This window comes from Rhinolophus ferrumequinum, chromosome 10, assembly GCF_004115265.2.
Source record: "Rhinolophus ferrumequinum isolate MPI-CBG mRhiFer1 chromosome 10, mRhiFer1_v1.p, whole genome shotgun sequence".
NCBI classification, from domain to species: Eukaryota; Metazoa; Chordata; class Mammalia; order Chiroptera; family Rhinolophidae; genus Rhinolophus; species Rhinolophus ferrumequinum.
The window spans coordinates 63,752,589-63,775,782 of NC_046293.1; the positions used below are offsets into that span (position 1 = coordinate 63,752,589).

Below are 23,194 nucleotides of genomic sequence, written 5' to 3' on the forward strand. Positions count from 1 at the left end.
CTGTCTACACTGAAACACAAATCAGAACTGCCCTTTTCCTCCTCTATTAACATATCAGCTTTGACATTCAACAAAGAATTATATTTCAGAAATTAAGAGCTACTTGAATAAATATAGCCCTATTTTCTGTATTCCCTTTAACTCAGTTGATAACAAATGTATGCATTAAGCACAGTCCACATTTACTTGGCAGAAGCTGTTTTAAAATGAATGTCAAATAAACTCATTTTCTACCAAGATTCTCTTTCTTGCCATCACCCATTTAGCATTTAATTCAGAAAATAAAGAATTACCAATGGACCAATGATCTCCAAATTATGTTTCATGGTACTCTCATCCCTTGAGATGGTAATAGGTAGAACTTCAAAAAAGTCTACGCATAAATGTGTCAAGTAGTGGCATACATACAGGGGGTGCCAAAAAATGTATGCACATTTTAAGAAAGGAAAAAAAAACTATTAAAATTGTAATAATATATATTGATAACAAAAGATGAATACAAGTCACGTTTGACTTCTGCAATTACAAGAGGTGCTCAAAGTGGTTACCATCAGTGTCCAGACACTTCTGATTATGGCGAACTACGGCTTGAGCAACGCTGACCAAAGTGTCCACTTGTAGACATTTTTTGGTATCCCTGGTATTTTAGTCAGCTTGAGCTACCATAACAAAATACCATAGACTGGGGTGGCTTATTTATTACAGTTCTGGAGGCTTTAAGTTTGAGATTAGAGTGCCAGGATGATTGGCTTCTGGTGAGAGTGCTCTTCCTAGCTTGCAGATGGCTGCCTTCTTTCTGTGTCCTCACATGGCAGAGAGATAAAGGGAGGGATGGAAGGAGGGAGGGAAGGAGAAAGGGAGAGAAGCAGAGAGGGGGTGAGAGAGAGAGAGAGAGAGAGAGAGAGAGAGAGAGAGAGAGAGAGCGCGCGCGCGCGCGCGCTCTGGTGTTTCTTCTTATAAGGGCACTAATTCCATCCTGAGGGCCCCACCCTCATGACCTTATCTAAACCTAAATACTTCCCAAAGGCCCTATTTCCAAATATCATTACATTGGAGGTTAGGCCTTCAACATATGCATTTGTGATCATTTGGGGAAGGAGAGAGAAAGGAAATACAATTCAGTCCATAGGGATTCTATATATTCCTCTTAGGATTCATAATACATTAATATATGAGATGTTCTGAGATGCTCTTCAGTTAAGAAAACTGTTTTCTAAACTCTTTAACTACAGCTCTACCCTCCATCACCCTCCCCCTAAGAGTATCTGCTTCTATTACAACTTATGGAATGGTGTTTGGGACTAGAACACAGTCAGGGAAATGCTACAGTGGAGCCTCCTTGTAATTAAAGGGGAAAAGGATTGAAATTAATATAAAGCCTCAAGCATCTTTTTGGAAAAATAATCTGAACTCAGTAACATTCCTTTCACATCACTGGGAAATTGTATGTTACCTATTTAGGCTTCAACAGTCCAAACAGTAATATGACAAAGAAAATGTCATTCTTTGTCACATCACTCAGACCATTCATTTCTCTCTGTGAGAGTCATTGTTATTCTAAACTTGTCCTTCTTTATTGTCCTTTCACATTCTTAGAAGTCTCTTTTCCCTCCACATAAAACGAGATATTTCCTATTGTCTTACAAGTCCCCGACTTAAAAACATTAGGCATAAGATATCCTATTTTTAAAGAAAAGCACCAAAGGAGGCCAGCCACACCTTCCAGAAGTCACGGTTACCATAATCCTACCAATACCCTCCAGTTTGTATAAGATGACTGTCATGGGAAGAGAGGATTCTAAGGAAAATGTGGTAATTATTAGTTAGCAGACAGTGCTGGGTTTGGGGTCTTTCCTCCCCTTCTCACTCTAAAACAAGCAAACAAATTTAAAAAACCCACTACTCAGAGCAAATGAGAATCGCTAGGGAGCTTTGAAGTCTGTCCAAGATGTTACTAAGGGTGAAGAAAAATATTCAACAGAATTTGTTTGAAAGTAGTCCTTGAAAAAGCAAAGCAATAAAGAAATATTTCACACTGGTACCCCCAAACTTCAGATTATTCATCCCTTGGTTGGTCACTACTAATTTGTGCCCATTTGAGAGGGGAAGAAAAGAAATGGAGAGAAGTGGCAGGATAGAGAGAGGTATTGCAGTGCAGCAGCCTATAGGTCCTCCGTTTAGTGTGACAAGGATGTAAGAGTTTCCAGCTGGCCAAGTGAACATGTTCCTCTGAATTAAGCTGGGCTTGAGCCTTCCTGAGGTGCTCCATCTATGAGAACTATTTGCTACCTGGAGGGCTAAGGGTACTCAGACATGCCAGATCATGGAAGTCACGACCTTGACACTCACAACAGAGTATCTGGGTCTCTGCCAAATGGCATCAACAGTCAATAGAGAAGTATAAAGAGAGAGAGAGAGAGAGAGAGAGAGAGAGAGAGAGAGAGAGAGAAGTATAATTACAACAATTAAATAAGAAAATTTGCTTCTTTTCCCCTTACCTTCTGTTTTGCCACCCCCTTTAACCCTATGGGATCTAGAAGCAGAAGGGGGTATCAGGATGGATATTGCACTAAATTAGATTGGACTTTTAAGATTTCAAAGGGAAAGCTGTGAGGTCTGCCCAATATGTCATTAAGTGTCCTGGAAAATATTTGACAGTGTCTGAAAAACAAAACAAAGTAACATTTCATGCTGGTATTATTCAATAAATCAATGATATAATGTTTCCATTGCCCTCACTTTATTGATATTTATCTCTAAATACCTAATTCACCTCAGCTTTACTAATATTTAAACATTTTAAAGATAATTTCAGAATCCATTCCTCATTTCAAATAGAGAATATAAATATAAATTTATTTTGATTCTATACTTACGGTAAGCAATTTTCTCAATTTTGTCTGAAATGCAAAAAAAGAAAAGATATAAAATTTAAGGTTTGGTGAACATGGGTGTTCCTCAAGGTTAAGGAACATGTCTTGCTCACCTTTGCAGCCCCAGTATCTAGTGCCTGGCACAGCGTGGGCGTAAAATAAATGTCTGTGAATTAAGCTAAACTACTGGATGATCTTTGAAGAACCTCCCAACAGGGGTCGGCCTGGTGGCTCAGGCGATTGGAGCACCGTGCTCCTGATGCTAAAAGCCAGGAGCTGCATCTTACAACTAGACTGAGAAACAATGGCTTAAAAATCAGGGGATGAGAGCTAAAAAAGTAAAGAAAAGAAAAGAAAGAACCTCCAACAGCTTGAAGGACTCCATTTTTTCTTCCTCTCTTAAGTTTCTTGTCTCAGTTTTCCATTATGACCATTGACTAGAAAGAAATCTCTTAGAGGATAGCCTTATCTAGGCTTATTTCCTTTTGCATTTAAGTTAGCCATTTACAGATCCTTAAAGGAAAGCATTTTCCCACTGCTTGGTAAGAAGTTACATTCAATGATACACAAATCGAATCTTTAAGTGGTCAGGAATACAAAAGAAAATTAAGTACTACTGAGTGCCAATTACAGATTTGGCATGGGTTAAGTACTTGACAGAAGCATAGTGGTTTAAAGTTGGTGATGTATGCTCTTAAGGAACTTACGCTCTTATTGGAGGCTAGCATATAAACACTACGATTGGTTCAAGATCCCAGAAAGAGGGACAGGAGATGTGAAAGGCATCCCATGTGGGGAGAAGCATTCTAGTATAGAGGTTTGGAATATGAGCTCTCAAGCAACATTGTCTGGGTTTTAATCCTGACTGCACCGTATTGGTGATCTTTAGCAAGATATGAACTTCTCTGTGCCTCTCATACTTAAAATGTGGATTAAACGAGTTCATGCAGTGCCTGACCTATAAGTTAAGTGCTTATGATGACGATAATGTACAAAAACTTGGAGTCGGGTGTTTGAGTGACTCAACAAAAACAACTGATGGGAGCAATTCCTATATGAGAATATAGGAGAAAGGTCAGAAAGAAAGGGTTAGGAACAGATGAAGGAGGCCACTGATTGCCAAAACATTTGGATTTTATTCAGTAAGAGAGTCACTGAACATTTTAAATTGGTGAGTACCACGATCAAAATAATGTTTTGGAAAACTCTAAACTAGCTATGTAGAATGGGGTTAGGGACAAGTGGAAGGCTGAGAGGATATAATAATAATAGCCAACTTTCATTAGGTGCTTTCTATGACCTTTGTAAGTATGCAAGAAATATTAGTGATAAACATTATTATTATGCTCCAGGCAATGGGCTGAGTACTTGGTAATGAGATATCTGTTACGGACTCAATTGTGTTCCCCCCAAGTTCATATGTTGAGCTTTAACTTCCAATGTGACCGTATTTGGAGATAGAGCCTTTAAAGGGGTAACTGAGGTTAAATGAGGACACAACTAAGGTTAAATGAGGTTAAAAGGGTGGGGCCCTAGCCCAATAGGACTGGTGTCCTTCTAAGAAGAGGAAGAGAGACCAGGGATAGACACACAGAGAAAAAGCTATGTGAGGACACAGTGAGAAGCCGGCCATCTGTAAGACAAGGCCTTAGGAGAAACCAACCTTGCTGTCATATTGATTTTAGACTTCCAGCCTCTATAACTATGGGAAAATAAATTTCCGTTGTTTAAGCCACCTAGTCCGTGGTATTTTGTTATGGCAGTCCAGTCAGACTAAGTTCATTTGGCTCTTAAAACAGCCTGATGGGGTAATACTCCGATAAACAGCTGTTACCCACAACGAAAACCACGCTCACAGAGCTAAATGTGAATTGCCTACGACAGCTAATAAGTGCCAGTAAACAGGATTGATACCCAAGCTGTCTCACTACAAATACTATATAGTTCAGTTGCAAACTGATAAATGAAAGGATTTACACACACTCTGGATTTAGGCTAAAAGAAAGGGTTATCACCAGAAGACAGATTTTAAGGCTTGAGGCCCACATAAGATAAATGACTGGATTGTTCATGTGTGATGTATGTGTGTAGCTTATATTTACTGTGGAAAATTTGTTCAGAGCAGAAGAGAATTAATTGTGGCTGAAGCTCTCAAGGAAACTAGTGATGGCTCATTCAAAAAATGAGGGAATACCGGGGAGAAAAACAGTTCTAAAATAAAAGGATACATGGGGGTAAACTAGACTAATGAGGGGGAAGTTGAGGTATGGATTAAGAGACCAAATCAAGTTTCATCTGTTTTGACTGTTATTGCCTGTAACAGCGCCTGGCTTTTCGAAGACACTCAGTAACATTTGGTGGATATATGAAAGAACAGTAGAGAAAGGTCAGATTTAATACTTGGAAGAAAGGAACTATTTAAAGTTTTTTGTTGTTATTGTTTTCTTTTCTCTTTTTTAAGAGTAGCAATAACAGACTGAGACTGAATTTTCCTTGTCTGTTGCCGGGGCTTTTTTTTTCTTTAGAAGTCCTGTAGTCAGTTAAGCGGATAAAAAAACATGGATACTAAAACAAATGATTTGATATCTGTGATTGCTGTGTGTGTATATGTCTCTGGGCACAATAAAGTACACAGCCGCAAGATTATTAAAGCCATTAAAGCTGACTACAGAGGGTAGTCATTTAGCTATTCTAAATATAATAAATAGGCTCCGACTACAATCATCAGTCGCCGGCCCAGTAATCTTATGATGGTCCTTCACGCTTTAGGAAGCTGGCTCTTCAATTCAAAAGAGTGTCCCCACCCCCGTAGAGGCTCAGCTGCCTTTAGAGAAAGCTACCATCATGGTCAAGGGTTAGTGCTAGGAAGTCGCTGCAAAGCCTCTCCGAAAAACACCGACTGATGTCCAACGCGCCTGCCCAAACCGTAGCAGCCTAGCTCTGCAGAAATCCCTTAACAGCAAAAGCAGAGAAAATCCGAATCTGGGTCGGAAACCCACGGCGCGCGACAATCTAATGATTTTCTCCACCACAGCTGCCTCGCCAGACTGCAAATCCCAGCAATCATTCCTTCCAACGGAGCCAATAATGAAGCCTCAAGTCCCTTCAGCCAATCATATCCTGACTTAGTGTACCCACACCCACCCCCCAACTGAATTCTGGGATTTGTGGTTTTCACGTGGCAACATTCTATCATCGTGGTTCAGGCAATGTAGGCCATGCGTCCTATTCCAAACGAAAGCTCCATTTAATAATGCTTCTGCCGGTCCCCAGGCTAACCATTTAATTAGCATTACTTCCAAGCTTTACACTCTTTAAAATCGTAAACTTTTTCTCTGTCATACAGAAAAAAAATCAAGTTATTTTCAGATTACGGCACACTTGTCCCACTCGCGCCCCGTCCTTTAACCGTCGCTTTTAAGTCTCGCGAGAACACCCCCTTTTGGTCGTTGTCATGCCTCCTGAAAGGAGGTCCATGCGAAGACAGACACAAGTTTCAGCCAACAGGATCGTCCTTGAACTAGTGTCTCTACAGCGTGCGTGGGGAGACCTCCGTGAACCCTGACCTCAGCTTCCGTAGCGTCCCGCGTCTACTGCCTCCGCCCCCGGCGCGAAGGAGGCGGGTTTTGGCCCCTTGCCCTGGGGAGCGAGTGCAGAGGGAGTGGGAGCGAGACGGGCCCGAGTGGAAGTGTCTGGCTCCCGGGAGAGGCCCTGCTGTACTCTTTGCTTCCCATGAGCACGTTCTGCAGCGAGCAGTGCCGTCGTTAGGTCGGCCCCGTAGCTTCTGCTTCCCCCGGGACAGGCTCACGCCTCGCCGGGGAGGGAGCAGCCCGTCGAGGCGCCTCCCTAGTCTGCGTCGGTGTCGCGCTGCGACCCTGGAAGCGGGAGCCGCTGCTAGCGAAAGGAGGAGCGGCAGCGGGCAGCAGCATCAGCAGCGCCAGCGGGCGGGATCGAGGCCGTCAACATGGCGAGCGCCTCGTACCACATTTCCAATTTGCTGGAAAAAATGACATCCAGCGACAAGGACTTCAGGTGAGGGCGAAATCTGACCCGAAACCCACCTCGGGGTCCCCCATCCGTGGCCCTTGCCCTCCTAAAGGTCTTGCCCCACCCCTTTGGCCTTAACCGGTTTCTCTGCTTTCCCGAGGTTCCCAGCCCACCACTCTGTTCCCAGATCCAGGCAGGCCCCTTTCCTTCCAACCCCCTCCCCCCATTCTTTTCTCTAGGCCGTTGCCCGCCGCCGGCCCTCGGCCCCCTCTGCGTCCCCAATCGTCCCCACAGCACTCCCTTTCCCCTCCTCAGACATGATTTTCATATCTCAAGTAGCGAAAAGGGGCGAAATCACCCATCATTCTGGGGAAGGGAGTTGCTCTAGGCTTGGAGATCGGGAAGCCGGGCCTATTCGCCGGCCCGCCGCAGGCGCTAGGCCGCCCTGCTCGCTAGAGCCCGAGCAGCTGCCCACTCGGACCCAGCTGCCTCCTCCTTTCCCGCAGATGTGAGTGGGCCTAGGTGCATTCATCTTGAACGATTTGCTTTTTTGAGCTCTTTGTGGGTTAGATTGTAAACTTTTCTTTGGATTTTTTCTTCTCGTGAAGGTGGGAAGAAGGGGGAGGGCAGCCACGATAGAGGAAACTTGACTCGTAGGGTTTTCCCGCCAGCATCTCTGTCATTTTCCCTTGTCAGGTAAAACCCAAGCGGGAACTCGGGGTTTTAGTCTTATTATTATTTTTTTAAGATCCCGAATTTCCTGCCAGAAAGGTGAATTGGTGAATCTTAAACAGAAAAGTAAACCAAGCAAATGGGTCTTATTGGAAGCAGGAGTTTTCTAATGTGGGGATGGTGAATGTGATAGCAGTTCTGTTCCAGGAGACTTGTACTGTAGGTTCCAGGCCTTGGTAACGTGCATATTGAAGAATTATGTTTTCACGGATTACCTTGGTTTCTCGCTCTCTTTTGTTTTGCACTATGTACAGTAATTGTTACATTCCTTCCTTCTCCCCTATCCCATCCACCAAATAAAAATGCTGATCTAAAAAAGAGCTCTTTATTTCTTTAGTACTCATTTTGTTCCCTGAGGCTTAGTGGTTGTATTTTGTGTGCATTTTAAAGGAAAGAACATAACAGTCTTCAATTAAAATTGTGGCTGCCAAACTTATTTATTTATTTAGTCTATGAACAGTACGTTTCAACTTCTGAAAACATGTCCAAACCTTATCTACCAAGAAGAAATTTCCTGATTTGTGAAATGAGAACCATGAAAAATGTAAAGGTCATGTTCCTAATTAAATTGATGTGCTGGCATATTAAAATGGCCAATGAAAATACAGTTTTGGTTCTGTGACTTCAAAAGCCAAAAATGATTTTTTAAAAGTTTTGCTACCTATGGAATTTTTCAGTATTGCATTTGATACTTTTAAAAGCCCATTTGCTAATACTAAAGTTTTTAGTGTTGTTACTTTTTTGAGGAGACATGTTTGTTTTGGGTATTTTGATATTTTAGATTTGTGTACTTCTCGAGTCAAAATCAAGATTAGTTTTGAAAGTTTTGGTTGTGTTTTCAAAGAGTTAGCATGCTTTTCCATTTGCAGCTTTGCTTGCTTCCAGTGCAAGCCATTGAAATGTAAATAAACTTGTGAATGGGACATATATAAAACTAACTTTCAGCTATGTAGAGTGTGTAGTATGATTTTTTTTCCCTTTCCCATTTCTGTCAATTTGGCTCATTTTGTCAAAGTACTACATTTCATTTTGATTGTATACAGTTTCAGTCTGAAGATAGCCTTTTCCCTGTAAAAGTACAACTTTGTTAAACTAGTCAGACTTGTGTATGGGTAGAGTAATATGTTTACAATAAAATAAAGTCCTGTGATAATTTTCATATGTGATTATTGATTGAAACTTTCTTAAATTTTTTGTAAAGGGAAAAATACATGCTTTTTTTAATTATTAGAAACAATGTTTTGATGTTCTAGTCAGTGTTGAACTTGATAAGGATTATCAATCAATCTGGGCTGGAATAAATCAAAACATTACTTGGAGGAGTAGTTATTCTACTGAAAGTGTAATATTGAAATATTTCTAATGGTGAGTAGTATAGAAGATATATTTAGGTAGAAGATATATTTAGAAAGAATGACTTCCAGTAATTTGGCATCATTAAGTGTTTTTATTCACTCTGTTTTAAGACTTGTGATATACTCAAGCCATCCAGTTAACAGACAAGTCTGTGGAACTAAAGCACTATACAGATTACAGACATTTAAGGGATTAATTAAAATAGTGAGCATTTGAAGTCAGGTATTTGAAGATTTTTCTGTACACTATCAGTGCAGGCATTTATTTGAATACATGTGTTCTATTTTTAAAATGCTTTCTAATTAGAAATGTTTTTACTTGTTTATTGTGTAAATAATGCATAATTGGTGTAATTGTGTGTAAATTGGTATAAGTCAGTTTGTCTCTACATGCTTTAAAATACCTAGTGTGAGAAGGATATTGAGAACAAGGCTGATTGACATTATAGAGGATCTAACATGTGCAGACCACTCTCCCTTGTGCTAAGGGGAGAGGAAAACGATACATCTAAAAGGAAGAAAAAAATTTTATTCTCAGAGAACGGTAGAATCCAAAGAGAAAACCTACTGGTCATAAGATATGGGCCCTAGTCATGTAGGATTCTTTGTTATAAACTATCTGTGAGATCTTGGGCAGGCTACTTAATTTGGGATTAAATTTTCACTCGAGAGACTTGTACATGGGTGATTACAAAAGGTCCCTTATAGGCCTGGAATTTCAGGTGTCTGGATAACTACATCGTTGAGTAATGCAAAGAAGGTAAAGAAATGGGTGCAAGCTTCAAAATTTTAAATTGTCAGCATTTTTAAAGAATCCTTTTTAGGCCTTAAATCATAGGCTCAATTTATTGGGAAAAAAAAAACAAAACAACTAATGCCCTTTTTCTTTTGTGTTTAGTATATTCTGTATTCTTTTAAAATGGGATATATATTAAGGTTTAGTGCCAGTAGATAGGTGATTCTGTAGATAACAGAATGAAAACTTTAATGCACATGAACCATGTGAACGCTCCATTTATGAATATTAATATTGAATATTCAGTGGATTTATTTTTGTATACTTCATCAGCTGAATTAAAGTTTTCCAAGTAATCAAGAGCCAAAGAAAAAAATTTACCATTCTTTCATCTCTCTGTACATAATAGTTAATATTAATGCTTAGTATGGACTTTATACATTTGATCATATTTGTGTTTACAACTCTAGTAAAGTGGATTGGATACTGACAATGTCTGTTACAGCTGAGGAAACTGAAATGGTAGTGTAAAGTACTTGCCCAAGATCAGTTAGACAGTAGTAGATATGGGCTTTCCAGATACACCAGAACATGAACTGTTAACTACCATGTTATGCTACTTCTCCAGGGTTTTGACTAGTAAGACCTTAAATTTCAGTTCCTTCTAAGTTAGGCTAATGAAATATTTTGTGCTAAAAGACACTTTTAATAATTCCCTAAGAGGGACTTCAAAAAGTTGATTTAGTGCTTCCCCTCAGTAAGACCTACGTGCTTGTTGAATGGTTAGGACACTATTATAAAAAGATAAATAACCCAGGGCAATATGTAGTATTCAGGCTTAAGCGGCAGAAAAGATGAAAGCAAGGAGCATCATCATGTTTGTAGAGTGACCTGAGGTCTTTAAATTCTAAGTAGAGAAAATGAATGGGAAAGCACACTATACAAAATTCTACTGGGGTGAGCTAGTAGATAATCTTGACTGAAGCTGGGGGCAAGTACTGGTCAGGAAACTGAGGGTAAGGATCTTCTTTACTGTACTGCACCCTTCAGTCTGTTTACTGCCTTCCTTGCCCATGTGGGTTCTCAATAGATGCTTGTTTTAGTTGAATTGGATTTTCGTTCCAGATTTAAGAAAAAAACATGCAAGGATTTTGGAAAGTTTCCTCAAGAAGCCAGTGTAAAATCTACCAGTCTATTTTTTTTTAATACCATTTGATACAATCTTAAAATAATTCATTGCATTGTAGAATTTCCCAGCTTGATAATGGTTTATGTTACCAAACTTATTTATGGGTTTTGGATATTAGAAGTAAATTTTTTCTTGGACGCTGTTTAAAATGCTAATAAAAATCTCAGCCCTGTGAAGTGGAATTCCTGGGCTTTCTGAGGTGGAAGGGACCTTAGAGATCCTATAACACAGCTGAAAGTACTGTTTGGGCATTTACAATAATGTGATAGGAAATACTAAGTGGATTTTCTGGACTGCTCCTGCTTTATGAAAAGTAGATTTAGTCAAAAGAAACAGATTTGTAAAGATTAAGAAGGTGATTTCTGGGCACTTTTAAGTACTTTGCAGGTTGATGGCAATAAGTTACTTGATTTTACTTACATGATTTTTCTTGCTATAGGTATACTGGTAACTGATTTTCTGCAGTGATTATGGCTCACCACTGAAAAAGGAGAAAGGGACCTAATTGAGGAAACTGGGGAGAAGAAAGAACTACAGATTAGTTTTGTTTACATGAGCAATATGAAGACTCCCAAGTTAATTCATAACTAAGGGAATAAATGAGAAAAAGTGAGATAGCAGTGGTGTGTGTACAAGACCTTTGGTTCACTGGGTGATGCACTTGGCGCATATGTAGATTTCTGTTGGATACAAGGGTAAAATTGTGTTTGTATATGAGGGAAAGGGATGTGGTGAGAGCTACTCATTGTGCAGTACAAGGTATCTATTTCTACCATTTATGCTTCCCTACACTGGATTGACTAAAGATGAGTAAGTCCTCCCCCCAAGGAACTTTCAGTCCAGTAGATTAAGCCAGGTGTGTAAGTTCCAGACTAACTATATTGTTTATAACTGTGTTTGCAGAGCCTGGCACAGTTCCTGATTATGGTACCCCCAAAATATTTGTTGTAAAATGAATGACATGGTACTGTCTGTAAGTTATATTCACCTGGGACTCCCACAGGAGTCTGAAAGTTAACATCTTACCTTCCCTCTCAACCACCTTAAGCCTTTTTTATTCTTATTTTTCTTGTTCCATTACCATCCACCAAATGTCCCAGTTGGAAAACCTTGATGTTTCCTCTTCTACCTTTCTCTCCTTTGGCCCTCTGCTGAGTATTTCTCAAATTAGTCTCCTTATCTCAGGCCTCGTTTTTATCCAACCTGTTGATAGCTTTTCCATTAGAATTGTCTTCCTAAATATCACAGCTGATCATTGCCTTCCCTACTAATTCCCATTGACGACATGATAAACTCTAAACTTCTTAGCTGTTGCCCACCTAAACTCACTGAAACTACTCTCCCCCAAATCCCTAACAATCTCCATGTAACTAATTGAGTGTGTGTTTTCTTTACTCATCTATTTGATATGTGAGCACTATTTACCACTTTTTCCTGTGTAGGTGTCCCTGACACAGTTTGGGTTTATTACCATTCCAGTGAGGGAGAACGCACACAGGGGATGTCTCAGTAAGAGGGCTAGGATCTGTTTATTCGGATAACTTGGAGAAAGGTCTAAGGAGGTGAAGATTGGATGTTGTCTGAACTGGGGGTGGGGGGGCCAGGCGGGGCGATTCTATCATTGACATTGCAGAGGAAAAACTGTAATTAGTCAAGAAGTGGCAATTGCTCAGAGAGGAGGATGTTGTTACTTTGTGTTGCTAAGTGAACTTGTCTGAAATGAATGTTCTATAAGGTTATGTCCAGGAAACAGTGTGCTTTAGCTGTAAACCTCAGATCTGTTTGGAATAACACTGAGGTTTAGGTATGAGCGTCAGATCAGTTTCTGGACTGTAGGGCCTGCGGTTTGTTTCTTTCTCAGTCCTCACTTTTGGCCAAGGGCGGATGAAGTTGGGCTGCAGGACAGTAATTGATGATGTTCACATCTGCACTATTGCTGATACGTTGTTCATTAAGACCAGAGGAGTGGCCGTTCAGTGTAATCTAGTCGGACCAGGCTGATTATTATTAATCTTTTCTCCTATTGTAAGATGAGGGGTTGAACCATCTGATGTGACAGTGGCTGTTAAATAACATTAAGACTGGACAGGATACGTATGTATTCGACTGGAACACCCAAGTCCTATGGTTTTCCTCTTCCGTTGTCCATTTCCTAACTCCTTTCTTCCATCCCCATATCCATTTCAAAAATCTAGTACTTTTAACTTCATAAATCTTAGAGTTGGTTCTCATTGTTCACAGTAGTTGTGTTTTATAAAGTTGCCATGAACGTTGAATTAGCAATACCGAAGCATTGCTTCTAGGGAAAATACAGGGTTAGGTTCCCATGAGCTAGTCACAGAATTTTCATCAGTTGATCAGTTCATAACGTTCTTTTATGTGTGTTTCTGTTTGAAGGCACCTTATTTAATATACATTGATTCATTAACATTGAACTCAAGGCTAACAGCACTATAACTCATGCCGAACAAATCTTATCTAATACATGTATTTTTTTCTGGAAGATATGTTACAGCCTTCTTGTGCTTAAGAACACTTCAGCACTGCGCTTTGGAGTCATTTTAAACAGCGAAATTACCAACAAAAAGAAAAATCATGCAAAAAACGGGGCACTAAGTAGACTGAGAAAAGGATACAGTAGTTAATCCCCATTTATCTGCAGTTTTGCTTTCTGCAGTTTCAGTTACCCACTGTCAACTGTGGTCCAAAAATACTACATGGAAAATTCCAGAAATAGTTAATAAATCTTAAATTGAGTGCTGTTTTGAGAAGTGCGATGAACTTCGCCATCCCGCTGTGTCCCACCTGGTACATGAAGCATTACTGTCCAGCGAGTCCACACTGTATATGCTGCCTGCCCTGCCCATGGCCCTCTTGGTTGTCAGGTCAACTTTCCACATTGAACTCCTCCTCCGTCCTTCACTGAGGTCCTACGCCCCTCACCACCGCCACACACACAGAGACAAAAAAATTGAAAATGCCAAACCAGCTTTTCCTCATGCAAACCCCTAGGAATCCTTTGAGGCCCAACTAACCATCAGTTCTTTGGTGTGATCATTGCCAAATGCTCTCGAGTGTTGTTTTAAAAAACTTGTAAGATTGAAATTTGTCCATTTACCTGTCTGTCTGCCATAATGAAAAAGAGGAAGGACTGAATCTATATTTATTATCTTAGCCCTCAGCACCATACCTAAAACAGTAAATGCTTAAAAGACATTTTACCAGTTGGCTTTTCAGTCTTCCATGGACAGCCTTCAAACTGGTCAATTTCCTTGCAAGATTTATAGTGCAGTTTTTATACCAAAGTAACAGAAGGAAGAAATCATTCTTAGACTTTTGTGGGTTTCGGGGTCATTAAAAAATTAATTATAATCTTATACTATATCAATCCAGTTTTTCCGATTTTAAATATTATCTATTGCTAATCTTGCTGGTGCTCATTTTAACTCTTAAAAAAATGTTTAACCATTAATTACAGATTTTTGAAAACCAGTGGGCTTTTTTATTACACTATAACTCTGAGGTCAGGAGACAAAGTCTATTTATCTTATCTGTCCTTTGCTCATAGGCATTTGAGTATAATAGGAAGTGAATAAATAAATGAATCTGTGTACTAGTAGAATCCCTTCAGAACCGCAAAACAATTTTTTACATTGGGATTATCGGCTTTTTTACTGAAATTGATGATCACTAAGCTTTTCTTTATCCAGGTGATTAGATTTCAAGGATTCTTAGAGGTGCCCACTTCAGTGGTTATTTAATGCATTTTATTTCAGGAAAATGGTTAAGATGCTTTAATGCTTTAATGTGTAGAAATGCCTGCATTAATGTGCTATTCAAGGTTTTTTGGTTTTTTTACTTTCCTGAATATTATGTAGTTTTAATTTACTTAAGTTATATAAAATGGGGAGGGGTCTTCCAAATAGAACTATGTCCATTTTTTAAAAGTACACACTTAAATTACCTTTTATTATCCCAGTATGAACATAAGCTTTTCTTTATAAGCAGCTTTACAAAATTTGGTTAAGAACTGTGCTTACATGTAGTTTAAGACTTTGTCAAATCAGCATTAAATGAACATACTCATTACTGGAATTATCTCTAAAATTCCCTTATAAGTACTGAGCTGCTAAATTAATAAGTTGTTTTGCCAATTCTTACCACATAGTTTATTGCCTGCATTGCCAGACTATCTGCATACTGTCTTTCCCCGAAAATAAGACCTAGCCAGACAATCAGCTCTAATGCGTCTTTTGGAGCAAAAATTAATATAAGCTAGGTAAAATTCAAATCACATGCAAAGAAAAAGTTAAGAGGAGCTTTTCTCCCCCTAAAAGCAATGATGCGATTAATTAGAATGAAAGTTCACTCACTGTAGATCTTGTCAGTAAATATGAAATCAGGATTAACCTGGAAAGATAATTTTTTTTTTAAAGAGAATGTGAGGAGATGAGACAGATAGACAGATGAATAACAGCATTGGATTTGAAAATCATCTATTTAATTGATGCTTAACATTTTTAAATTATCAACCAATTTTTATTTTTTTGATAGGTTTATGGCTACAAATGATTTGATGACAGAACTGCAGAAGGATTCCATCAAGTTGGATGATGATAGTGAAAGGAAAGTAGTGAAAATGATTTTGAAGTTACTGGAAGATAAAAATGGAGAGGTACAGAATTTAGCTGTCAAATGGTAAGTTACCCCTTCAACCCCTGTTAAAATACTAATGATTGGTAAATTATCTTAGTTTGTACTATGTCTTTCTGGAGTAGGTAACTGGCGAGTATTTAGTGTTTGTACTTGGTACATATGATACATTTCTCTGTATTGACTAAATGTAGCCTTTCATGGTATTTTACTTTGTAAGAAGTAACATGTGGAAAACTCCAGAAAGAGTGGTTCTTGCTCTTGTTTGACTTGATTTTTTAGCTGGATTAAAAGACCTATTTGTATATTCCAGTGTGGGGAAAATTTAAGAACCAGTGATTAAAGGAATTAAAAAAAAAAAGACAAATGAACAGCAGCATAGTTAACATAAATCAACACTAATAGTTACCAAGAATCTTTACTAAAACTTGTGGGAATTCTGATTGTCTTTGTGGATACAGTGCAGTAGGAGCATATTGTTAGGCATGATGCTAACATGAAAACTTGAAAGGTGGACTCATTCTTAGTGATAGAGTACAAAATTTGAATTCTCAGTAAATTCTATTAATGCACCTATTTAATTTATACATACCAAGTATTAGTAACCCCTAACAATTTACATAGTAAGTTATTAGTAAGTATAACCTTCAGTTTCATATAAAAATTAAATTACGGAATTTTATATCATTTTGTATGTCATACAGTATTTGATATCAATTTAAATAAATCATTGTCTCATTGCTCCTATATTGGATTTTCTTACAAAAGTTTTAAATTTGTTTTAGGCTAACCTTTTACATACTTGATATAAAAGCATGCAAAAACATGAGAAATCATTGGTCAGCATAGAATTTCTAGGCATGCAGTACAGCTTTCTTGAATATATGTTTCTTTAACTTGAGATTTTTGCAAGTTTAAAATAAAATGGGTCTTCAAAAATAAGTTGCAATGAGTCTCTAATTTTACTTTGTTATTTTTATCTTTTAATTCTTTTGCCACGTGCTTAATAAACGCAGTAAAGTTTTGTTCAAAATGTACGCTGAACATTTACCAGCCTTTAAAAATAATAATAAAAAGTAGTCTGTCCCAGAGGTATGTAGGTCTTAATCACTTGAGTATGAATCTTTATTCATACCAATCTGAGCTTTGGATCTTTTGATGATCTTTTATACTTAAAATTAACAGGGTGGTGGGGGAATGACATATTTAAGAAAATAAGAGAAGAATTAAGATACAAGCAAAAGTAGTGAATTAGGAGATAAAACCTAAGATCTGATTCTTGGAGGAGGGAAATCCCAATAGATAGATAAATTACTAACTAGCCTTATCAAGAAATTGGGAAAATTGTCAAAGAATCATCCAAAAGAAACCCAGGCCCCAAATTTTCACACTCTTTGAAAGCTCAAACAATAGTTACTTCCAATACACACAGTTCTAGTACTATTTCAGAACAGAAAATATGAAAACCTTCTAGTCTTTTATTTAAACCAAATACTGATAACAAATCCTGACTAAAGATAACACTAAAAAAGGAAACTATAGACCATTTTCACTTAAACGTTCAAAATAAAATTCAAAAAAATATTAAGTGTAACATACTGTGATCAAGTGAGGTGCATCCCAAAAAATATAAGGGTAGTTCAATATTATGTGTTTTATTAATATATTTATTTCATCATGTTAATAGAAGAAGAAAAAACTATCTGGTTAGTTATGAAGGCACTGATAAGATTCAACATTAATGCTTAATTGAAAAACAAAAAAACCAACACTTAGGCTACCTTGGATAATTAGTGGAGTGAAGCACCTTCCAAAACCCAGCATCAGATTTAATGTGTCTGTCATTTGGGGAAGAACAGGTCAGGAATGTTGTATCTCACTAGAGAGCATTCATTCTGTTTCAAGTAAAGCATTTAATAACATGGAATTGATAGTACCTTTTTTAACTTTAAAAGTTCACAAACACATTCATACCACAACCCAAAAGCCAATAAATTACCAGATACCTTCACACTAAAGTCGGAAACTGGGCAAAGATGTGTCTGTCTTTGCTACATTTCTTTTGAAGGTATTAGCACTATAAGACAAGGGGGAAAAAGTAAACGCATAAGAATTGAAAAAGGAAAGTGGGAAACATCAAGTTAAGAAAAAAATATAAGAATTCGGTGAAGTAACAGGATGTAAAATTAATGAACAAAAATCAGTGGCTTTCATATAAGCAAATAATGACCAGTTGGAAGATATCGTGGAAGCAAATGTCCATTTATTACAGCAAGGGAAAGACAAAATGCCTAGGAATAAATATAACATATATTACAATGGTGACCCTGAGTAAGGATATTGTATGGTATAAAGGAAGGTTACAGTTTTATATTTTTCAAAACTTACATGAAAGAAAACCTAAATGCTCCTAACCAATACAAGAAAAAATGTATTTGGAATAAATGGAAGGACATCCCATGTCCTTAGATTAGGATAACTCAGCAAAGTTGTCAAATTGTCCAGGTTAATTTAATGCTAATTTAATTGTAAAATTTTTTCCCCCCATAACCTAGACAGGTTGATTCTAGAGTATATTTTGATAGGGAGGAGAAAAGTGGAAGAGTGTTTGCTCAAAATAATTCTTTGTTCAAAAAAACTCTGAAAAAATATAACAGTTGCTGGAGTTGGAGTTGCTTACTAGATACGAAAACATACTGTTACGTTTCTCTAATCAAAGCAGTGAAATAAGCATTAACAGACCAGTGGAATAAAATAAAATGGAAAGTACATGATGAGGGTGGCATTACTGGTGAAAAGTTTTCAGAAGACTGAATGACCATTTGAAACGGATAAAATTGTGTTCTTACCTCACGTACAACATCCCTACCTAAAGGTCACCATTGTTTTGTTCACCTTAAGTTAGTTTTGCCTGTTATAGAACTTCATATTAATGGAATCATACAATCTGTGCTCTTTTGTGTCTGGCTTTCTTCACTCTCGTAACATCTGTAAGATTATCCATGTTGGGTGTATTAGTATTTCATGACTTTTTATTACTGATTAATAGTCCATTGGTACCACAGTCTGTTTATACATTTGGTTTCTTTCTAGGGTTTGGTATTGTGAATAAAGATAAATTGAACATTCTCTTCCGAATCCTTTTAGTACATGTGTCTTTATTTCTTATGGATAAATACCTGAGCATGAAATTGCTGTTCATTTAGATTTTTTAAGACACTGCCAAATTGTTTCCCAAAGTATTTGTACCATTTTACATGAAAGTACCAGTTCCACAATGTCACCAACACTTGGTGTATCACTCTTTAATTTTAGCCATTCCAGCAGGTGTGTAGGTATAGCTTAATTTACATTTCCCTGATGACAAATGATGTCTGGTGCTATTTTGTGTGTTTATTGGCCCTTTGTTTATTTTTTGTTGACTTTTCCCAGTTTTTAAAATTGAGATTGTTTTTATCAAATTGTAAGAGTTCTTCATATATTCTGGGTACAGGTCCTTTGACATGTCTTGTCAATATTTTCTCCCAATTTGATGAGTTTAAGTTTTTAATTTTAGTTTTAAATTTAGTTTAATTTAAAAATTAATTTCAACTTTTATAGTTATTACTCTCTGTGTCCTAAGAAATCTTTTTTTACCTTAAGGTACAAATATTTTCTCCTGTGTTTTCTTTTAAAAGCCTTATAGTTTCAGCTTTTATTTTTAATTCTTTGATCTATCTTGAATTAAATTTTGTGATGTAGGAAATGAGGTCATTTTCCCCCCCATATAGATACCCAGTTGTTGAAGCGCCATTTATTGAAAACACCTTTCTTTCTCTACTGAATTGCTTTGGCATCTTTGTCAGAAATCAGTTAACCATAAAGGTGTGGGTCTATTTCTAGACTTTTTTTCTTTTCAGTTGATTTATTTGTCTATTCTAATGCCGGTACAACACTTTTATTAGCGTAGTAGCTCAGGCTTTTTCAACGTTGGCACTATGACCTTTCAGGCCAGATAATTCTTTGTAGTGAGGAGTTACCTGTGTATTTTAGGATGTTTAAGCAGTTTCTCGGCCTTTACCCTCTAATTGCCAATAGCATTCCTTGTTCTCTCAGTAGCTAGTGGCAACCAAAAATGTCTTCATATATTGCCAGATGTCTACTACAGGCTAAAAATCGCCCTTAGTTGAGAAATGCTGCCATAGATTTATAGCAGTCTCAAGCAAGGTAATGTAAGTTTCCCAGCTTCATTTTTTCTTTCCCAGGAGTATTTTGATTTTTTAGGTTCTTTGTATTTCCATCTAAATTTTCGAATCAGTTTGTCAATTTCTATTTTTAAAAATAAGCTTGCTCAAATTTTGATTGAGATTGTGCTGAATGAAGCTATAGAAATAGTTGAAGGGAATCAACATCTTGAAAGTACTGAATCTTATAACCATGAACTGCGGTATCTCATTTTTCTGTTGATTCTTCAGGATTTTCTATCTAAATAATTGTCATCAGTATTTCCTCTTTTTAATCCTGATTTTGGTAATTTGTGTTTTCTATCTCTTTTTTTTACCCCCTCAATTCCTCTAGTTAGGGAATTACCAACTTTACTACTTAAATCAAAGAACTGATTTTAGTGTTTGATAATTTTTTCTGTTGTTTGTTGCCTATTTCATTGATTTCATTTCCTTATTAGTACTTTCCTTCTCTCTTTCTAATTAATAAACATTTAAAGGCATATATTTTCCTCTAAGTACTCGAGCTACATACTACAAATTTTGATATTTTTATTATTCAATTTGAAATATTTTTAATCTCCACTGATTTTTCTTTGATCCATTGGTTATTTAGAAACAATTTTCAAATCTTTGAATATTAGTTAGATGTTTATTTCTATTTTTACTGGTTTCTAATTTAATTCCATTATAGTAAGGGAACCATCCATACTCTTTAAGATTTCAGAGTGGTTTTGTTTTGTCTACTTACTGAGATTTGCTTTATGGTTCAGCATATGGTTGGTCTTGGTGAATGTTCCATGTACAAATAAAAGAAAGTGTATTCTGCAATAGTTGGGTACAGTGTTTTATAAATGTAATTGGATCAGGGTATAGTAGATGTTGTTCAGATTTATATCCCTAAGTGATTGTTTTCTTTTCTTGATATTAAATACTGAAAGAGGGATGTTATAATTTCTAAATATGATTGCCAATTTATCTGTTTCTCTTTAATACTATTGATTCTGTCTCAAGTACTTTAAAGCTGTATGACTATATGCACATGTATATACACATTTATAATTGTCTTTTTGATGTTTGACCTTTTTGTTAGTATAAAATGTTTCTCTTCAAAAGATACACCTTATCTTGAAATATATTTTCTCTTATGTTAATATAGCCACTGCAGCTTTTTTAAGATTAGTGTTTGTATACTGTATCTTTTCTGTTACTTCATTTTGAATCTGTTTTTATTTTCAAATTACCATCTTTCCCCGAAAATAAGACCTAACCGGGAAATAAGCCCTAGCATGATTTTCCAGGATGACATCCCCTGAACATGAGCCCTAATGCGTCTTTTGGAGCAAAACTTCATATAAGACCCGGTCTTATTTTTGGGGAAACACAGTATGTACCTTATAGACAGCAGATAGTCCATTGACATTTATTGTAAATATTGATATAGTTGGATTTAAATATGCTGTTTTGCTTGTTGTTTCCTTTTTGTTGTTCCTATGAGTTTGTGTGTGTGTATGTGTGTTTTCCTGCCATTTTTTGGGTTAATCAAGTTATAGCAACAATTCTCAAAGTTTGATGTGGGGGTCCCTGGGACATCTCATCACCCTGAAAGTGACAAAACCTGTTATATGAATAATACTGAAGTGTTATTTTCTTTTTGACTCTCCTTTTCTCATAAGTGTACAGAACAATTTTCCAGAAGCTGCATGATATGTGATATTATAACAGATTGAATGGAAGAGCAGATAGGAGATTCAATTGTTTTCTTTTAAACCCTAACATTGATTTGCAAAAATGTAAAATTAATTTTCTCACTTTTTTATTTTTTGGAGAATATAATTATTTTTCTTAAAAATGTTATGTTAACCTATAATGGGTTTACTGTTACTTTTAATTTTTTATATGGTAAATATTGACAGATACAGCTGACGTACAGAAAAGTTGTTTCTGGTCTTCATTGATTTTAGATGTGTTAAAAGGGTTTCTGAAACCAAAAAGTTGGGAATCACTGTTTTACAATATTTAACTTTGATTTGCTTTGTTGACTTTTTAGCTATATCACTGCATTTTTTTTTAATTGTCACTCTAGGCTAGGGATAAATTGTATTTTAAATTTATCACAATCTATTAAAAGTTAATATTGTACCCCATGCTATAAATTATTTAAATCTTGCAGTAACATTTTTTCATTTACTTCCTCATTTGTGCTACTATTTTATATATGTTTGTACGTGTATTTTTGTCCATAGTGCAAAAAATATATAATTTTTAAAGTATAGCCTTTTATGTATACACACGTTTACCATTTCTGGTGATTTTTATTCTTTCCTGCAAATTTGAGTTACTCTCTGGCTTTATTTTCCTTTACCTTAGAGGACTTTCTTTGGTAATTCTTGTGATATAGGTCTGGTGGCGTTATATTCTCAGCTTTTATCTGAAATTGTTTTAATTTATCTTTATTTGAAAGGGTAATTTCACTGGATATGGAATTCTAGGTAGACAGTTTTTCTCTGGTCTTAGTTCTGTCACTATCTGGCATTATAGTTTTAGAGGTTTTATAGTTGTTAGCTACAAGAGGGTTAGTTCAACAAAACTATTTTGTCATTAATGAAATCTAGAACTCATTTCATAAATTCATTTGTGCAATTCCTTTTATTGTCACTCCCAATTTTCATTCTTTCTTGTTAGGTTCTCCACGTATATATACCATGTCTTTGCTGTCACTGCCGTCATTTTGGATTGGGCTATTCTTGGATTTCTCCAATCTTTCTGTTTATTTTTCTTTGTGTCTCTTCTTAATTCCTCAATTTCTTTCCCTACTACTTCTCTAATAAAGCAATTAGTCAGTGTTTATTTATTGAACATATATAGAGGGTGCCAAACAAATGTATACACATTTTAAGAAAGAAAAAACTATTAAAATTGTAATACTCAATATATACCGATAACAAAAGATGAATACAAGTCACGTTTGACTTCTGCAATGACAAGAGGTGTTCAAAGTGGTTACCATCAGCGTCCAGACACTTCTGATTACGGCGAATTACTGCTTGTGAAATGCTGACCAAAGTGTCCACTTGCGTACATTTTTTTGGCACCCTGGTGTATGAAACATCAATCTGAGCATTTATTCAGTTAAACTATTTTCATTCTGTCACTTTTACTTGAGAAAGTACATTGGCTCCCAATTTTACCACAACACATTTAAATTCATTGGCTTAACTTTAAAGGTTCTCCATAATGTCCCAGGGGCCTACGTTTCCTATTGTGTTTTCATCTGCCTTTTGTATCAAAACAGTTCTTTTCGCTCCTCATTTTTTTCAGTATGCATCCACTTATTGTAGTATATGATTTTTTATTTCTTTTTGAAATGCTTTGCCTTTTTTTACTATATCCCATCAAAACCCAGTACTTAAAAATCTCTTAGGTGCAATTTCCTGTAAATAGTAACATTGAATTTAAAGTTTTTT

General features: G+C 36.7%; 1 protein-coding gene across 1 annotated transcript in view; it reads left to right on the forward strand.

Moving 5' to 3' along the window:
- Positions 1–6,484: 6,484 nt before the first annotated feature.
- Positions 6,485–23,194, forward strand: part of CAND1 (cullin associated and neddylation dissociated 1) — a 50,506-nt gene continuing 33,796 nt past the window's right edge. Inside the window, exons 1-2 of the mRNA XM_033116444.1 lie at positions 6,485–6,905; positions 15,427–15,570. Coding sequence (XP_032972335.1) covers positions 6,838–6,905; positions 15,427–15,570 — 212 coding nt within the window. The 5' untranslated portion in view covers positions 6,485–6,837. The remainder of the gene's footprint in view (positions 6,906–15,426; positions 15,571–23,194) is intronic.